General features: G+C 41.2%; 1 protein-coding gene across 2 annotated transcripts; it reads left to right on the forward strand.

Moving 5' to 3' along the window:
• The first annotated feature begins 966 nt into the window (after positions 1-966).
• On the forward strand, positions 967-4891 carry LOC143365135 (dynein axonemal light chain 1-like). Of its 2 annotated transcripts, XM_076805061.1 has the most exons (4): positions 967-1164; positions 1458-1735; positions 1807-1971; positions 2172-4891. In XM_076805061.1, the coding sequence occupies exons 2-3, from the start codon at positions 1604-1606 to the stop codon at positions 1951-1953; spliced, it is 279 nt and encodes a 92-aa protein (XP_076661176.1). In that variant the 5' UTR covers positions 967-1164; positions 1458-1603; the 3' UTR covers positions 1954-1971; positions 2172-4891. The 2 variants fall into 2 exon arrangements, with proteins under 2 accessions (XP_076661176.1, XP_076661174.1); XM_076805059.1 differs by lacking the exon at positions 2172-4891 and having other exon boundaries at positions 968-1164; positions 1807-2163.
• Positions 4892-5507: the final 616 nt, after the last annotated feature.

Consider the following 5507-nt stretch of genomic DNA (forward strand, 5'->3'; position numbering starts at 1 on the left):
AAGAATTGCAGGTGATGAAATTTTTCGTTTACACGGCGGTAGTAGAATTCTTTAACAAAAATGTCCCTACCTCAGTAAAATGAGAGAATGAAACGGGAATTAAAGAATAGAAATAATGAATGTGGGGCTTCAAGGATATTTTACGGAGGGTTGAATTTTAATTCGTTTTTTCGCAATAAATATTACTCCCGAGATTCACTGTTAAACATTTTACATCCGCAACGAGAAAGCGATTCTCAGTTTGGTCGGAACGGGGGAAAGGGAACGAGGATAATGAATAAGACGGGCGTTCGACAGGACAGATAATAATGCATGCGCAATTCCATTACGAAGCACGATAAATGGACCGCAGATGCTGGCCATCCTAACGTCGCTTTCATCAGAGTCTGGCATCGTTCAGAAACCAATTTACGTTCGTTCTGCGCATCTTCGCTCTTATTGGCTCCCTTCCCAATGCACTACGCATGCGCGGAGCGGACTGATGTGACGCCATGTCCGGCAGCGGCATTCGCAACCAAATACGCGGTGTGTCAAAGTATTTCGAATTTAAATAGCGAAAGGTTCTGGCAATCGTCACTTAAATGACCTGGCCCTCAACCCGACCTCCTATGGCATGCACTTGGGAAGGATGGAATTTCCGCGTCCGAAAATTCCCTCGTTCCCACACACCATGGTCGCTTCATTTACATTTTTCAACTAAAAACGTAAAGAAAGAATTCATTTACATTTTCCGACATTATACAGTTAATTATCGAGGTTGAAAAAATTATATTACTATAGTCCAATCCTTTCTAAATAAAACAAAAAAAAATTTAGCGCAATCGGACAAACAGTTCCTAAGATAAAAATTCGTAAATGAAGCCCATTTTCGCCACTCATTTCCTACCCACTTCTTCTGCCTATTAATCTGTACTTTTGTTCTACCGCGTATATTAATCTCGCAGTCTACAAAGTGGGGACTGAGTAGTGGAGTAGGGAGTCTGAGGAGCTCGCAGCGCCCCCAACGTCTTCCGGGCTGCGCGAAATAGTGCCAGACTCTGATGAACGCGACTTTACTCCCTTGACACGTAACTGTGGCTCAATTAATGTAACTCGATCGCCTGGAAATTCGATTGAACGCAGATCTTGCGCCGTTTCGTATTGCGATCATCCTCTTGAATTCAGGTCGCCTTTATTTTCATTTAACTTGAGCGTTCCGTTTTATCTGGATACAATTCAACGTTAATCGCTTCCTCAGAATCTAATGAAATCATCAAAACTTCCTTTTTAACTTAAACGATCCAAAGGGGCCAATCTTTTAGAACGGTATTCATTATTTTAGTGCTAAGGGCATAGCAAGGCCTTAAATATTTTTTGAAATAGGAAGTGGTGTTAATCTTCATTAGGTTCCAAGAAAACAGCTTGTATAGATTCCTTTAAAACATCCCGTCTAATTAAACTTCTCTCATTTGACACAGGGATCGGAACATTGAAGAACCTGAGGGTCCTATCGCTGGGTCGTAACATAATTAAAGGATTCTCCGGCTTGGAGCCTTTAGGGGACACGTTGGAGGAGCTTTGGATTTCTTACAACCTGATCGAGAAAATAAAGGGAATCAACGCGATGAGAAATCTTCGTGTCCTTTACATGTCGAACAACTTGGTGAGAGACTGGAACGAGTTCAACAGGCTTCAGGAACTCGCGAACCTCCAGGACCTCGTATTCGTTGGTAATCCGCTGTACGAAAGCGTCGAGGTACTTTACAGCTACCTTTTTCATTTGAAAATTGTATAATTTGATTAACTTTTAATATTCGTTCTTTTTAGTTGGAGCAGTGGAGGTCAGAGGTCGCTCGACGCTTACCGACGTTGGAAAAGTTAGACGGCGAGCCGATAATACGAACGGAAGAATGCTGCGCGACTCAAACGCAAAAAGTTGACTGTCCTTCCCAATCGGAAAACAGCTTAATATGATCATACAGCAGTTTTATGGTAATGTTTATTTAATATTCTGTACATTTGTTTTTGGAGTTTCTTTTGTATGATTCTTTATTTGGTCAAGTATGAACCTGTATAGATTTAGTAATATTTTTCGTAATCGTATTGATTTATACTTTGTGAGCATATTACCTTTCAATTTAATCGATGGATCGGAAATTGTATTTATATGACCGTTTTATATCTTTATACAGATTTCAATCTACATCAGGAAGGCGTAAGAATTAACGTTCGGAATTCGTCACCTTTGTGTCCACGGTTGTAATGTATCGTCAATATTCTTCAGTCGACCATTCACGTCGCTCCGCTCCAAAGAATTTGATACGAATAGAAGAAGCTCTCGATGGCTCCGGCTACATTGTTGCGTTCGACATAGACATATTGCGTGCCCATAGGAGGGCCATTTTCATAATACATACGGGGTTAATCTCGCGATTAAACTTCTAAGCGTCCGCTGACCAAAAAGGCTCGGTGAACTCTATTGTCTGGAAACTGTGAATCATTGGCCCCGTCTAATGGATTTTCCTTGGAGAGAAATGAGCTAGTTACTCGAATGATCAGATAATGATGTTCCTCGACGATTCTTCTTCGGTGCATCAGAACGTTGGAATTTTTCGTCGTTGCTTAGATAGAACCTCGAAGATTCTGTCCCGTCGAGTCCTTACAAAATCCTCCTAAATATATTTTCATCTAGATCATGCAAATTGAAAACTTTTCTCTTAATGTATTACCACAGACTTCTACATTTATTTCTACACTTTGTATTCAGTTATTCAGCACATGATTTCGTTTCAAAAAGTACATAACTACATTAGACCCGTTGAGAAATTCAGTAGCATCCGACCGGGTGATAAATAATTTCTGTTCCTCAGAATCAATAGTGTAGGAATCTTGGGAAATGGGGAGATTAATCTCTTTGAAACACTTTACTGAATATTAATATATTTAGAAGAAATAACGCTGACACGATTAACACTCTTTCTCGCAAGGCAGTCGCAACTCTACTCTCTCCGCTCTTCCCGAACATCCACGCTTTATAGTCTTTCACCCCCTTGCATTCGTCTCGCTTGCACTCTGTTTCTTGCATCCGTCGCTTTCATTCTTAGAAATACACAAACTCTCCTATCTCTTAGACCTAAACACTTTTCATTCACGCCTCCTCAGTCACTCGAGTTTTCCAAACATACCGGCGCCGGACCGTCGCAACATGATCCGGTCGCCCGCACGCACGCACGCACAATGAACCATTCATCCCACAAATCTGATGTCGTTCGCTCCACTTTTAGAATAGTTACTCGAACTGAAAGGGTGAAACGGTCGCTGATTGAATTTTCCATCGTGTTAGACGGCAAGTGCATGGCGTGCACCCACCAGGTGAAGTACGCCGAGATCTCCGTAGCCATCAACCACAACGTAGATCACCTTCTGGTCGGGATACTCCACCAGATTCGGCTGAAGAACGCGGACAACGGAGCCGCGAACGGGGCCGCAGGCGGCGGTCACTGGTATACATCAAGAACTGTGGTACGTGCCAGTATGAAAGCCAAGCGTGTGTTCACTTGGTTGTTTGGCAAGGAGGACTCGAAATTAAAAAACTGTGAAAATCTGCACATACTGTAAATTGACCGAGTGGATGTGTCAGTGCGGTGCCTGAAGACCGGGACGGGACCGGGGACGTTTGGCCCCTAGATTCGAAACCAGGGTGTAGGGTTTGAGTCGACGGGGCTTCAGTGTTCGAAACTATATTTCTGTTCGCCCCGGTTGGGTCATTATCTCGAGCGTAATGACCATTACCCAGAAGGCCTTTCGGGACCGCATTGACAGTGTATTGTATGTAAATGAATTGTATGGAAATGTATTGTATGTAAATTATATATAGATATATTGTAAAAACGAGAATAGTTGTTAGAACGTATGTAAGAACGGGGTCAAATTGATCAGACCCCTGGCTTTACAATTGTTATGTATTATTACCAGATTGCGGATCTGTGTGCGAAACAGAAAGCTTCCAAATTAATCGTAAGAAACGCGGGTCGAGTGAAGATAATATTTCTTCTTTAAATAAATTTTGTACATCAAATGTAATAACATTCTCAAGTTCTTCTAACGTCATTACAATTATACATTTTACTTGTTCCTATTACAAACGCATAAAGATCCGCAGTCTACCACCAAAAGGTATTCGTTCTCGCCTATCGATCCTCCATCGTCAGGATCTAAAGATATCATCAAGACGATACATTTTCAAAGTAATTCAATTTGAGCGTCATGGTTCGTGTATCCCATCGTAATACCGCAGATCATGTGTAGCGCTATTAAATTACTATTATACTTTTGATACTTTTTTAAATTAACGTGATTGTTAGGAAGCAAATTTTGGTTTGACGGTTGGTCTGTGAGAGCTTGCGTGAACGTCTCGTTGCAATTGAAAAGCTTTGTACAGAGTGAGCAAGAGTATGAGCATCGTTGATTGATAAACAATTAAAGTTTGGCCAAAAGTTTTTGACACGGATCGGTGGAAAATAGAAGAGAAGAAAATATAAATCTCCAACATGTTCAACATTCACCATTAGTGCATGGTTTCACTGTCGGTGTTTCACTGTAACATATACACTATTCTCCGTGTATTTTCTGCGATCTCTATGTCTGTAATATCCAAATGATGTATATGTTACAGTGAAACACCGAAATCTGGAGAATGTCGACTTTCACCGGGGAATGTCAACATTCACATAGTCGCTTGGTGTATGTCCGAAATATTTGCTAAATACCCTTATTTCTGACTTACACCGGTAAATGTTGACATTCACCATGCACTAATGGTGAATGTTGAACATGTTGGAGATTTATATTTTCTTCTCCGTAATTCAGTCGCCAAAAAACGTCACGCCAAGTCGTGATTAATTTCGGGTTATGTGCGTTACGACGTTACATTTCCTCATAAAAAAGGTTTAGGGTTAGGGTTAGGGTTAGGATTAGGGAATCACTTGGGGGCAGAAGGGGGTGAATCGACTTTCGTTTTTTTGACTCTTCTGTTTTGGACCTGCACCAGAGCATATCTGTGATTGTCGACATACACCGGACAGGGTCCGAATATACATATTTGGTATCTGTCGACTTTTACCGGTGCATGTCAACAGATACCAAATACGTCGGTGAAAGATCGAATATTTTATTACATTGTTGTATATTCGGAACCCTGTCCGGTGTATGTCGACAATCACAGATATGCTCTGGTGGAGGTCCAAAACAGAAGAGTCAAAAAAACGAAAGTCGATTCACCCCCTTCTACCCCCAAGTGATTCCCTAATCCTAACCCTAACCCTAACCCTGACCCTAAACCTTTTTTATGAGGAAATGTAACGTAACGCACATAACCCGAAATTAATCACGACTTGGCGTGACGTTTTATAGCGACTGAATTACGGAGAAGAAAATATAAATCTCCAACATGTTCAACATTCACCATTAGTGCATGGTTTCACTGTCGGTGTTTCACTGTAACATATACACTATTCTCCGTGTATTTT

This window comes from Halictus rubicundus, unplaced genomic scaffold (genome assembly GCF_050948215.1).
Source record: "Halictus rubicundus isolate RS-2024b unplaced genomic scaffold, iyHalRubi1_principal scaffold1374, whole genome shotgun sequence".
Classification (NCBI taxonomy): domain Eukaryota; kingdom Metazoa; phylum Arthropoda; class Insecta; order Hymenoptera; family Halictidae; genus Halictus; species Halictus rubicundus.

Bases quoted from the DNA above. Each gene is read 5' to 3' on its own strand.
- LOC143365135 (XM_076805061.1), top strand. From the start codon at position 1,604: ATGAGAAATCTTCGTGTCCTTTACATGTCGAACAACTTGGTGAGAGAC. The intron at 1,736-1,806 runs GTACTTTACAGC...CGTTCTTTTTAG, and splicing joins CGCTGTACGAAAGCGTCGAG to TTGGAGCAGTGGAGGTCAGA.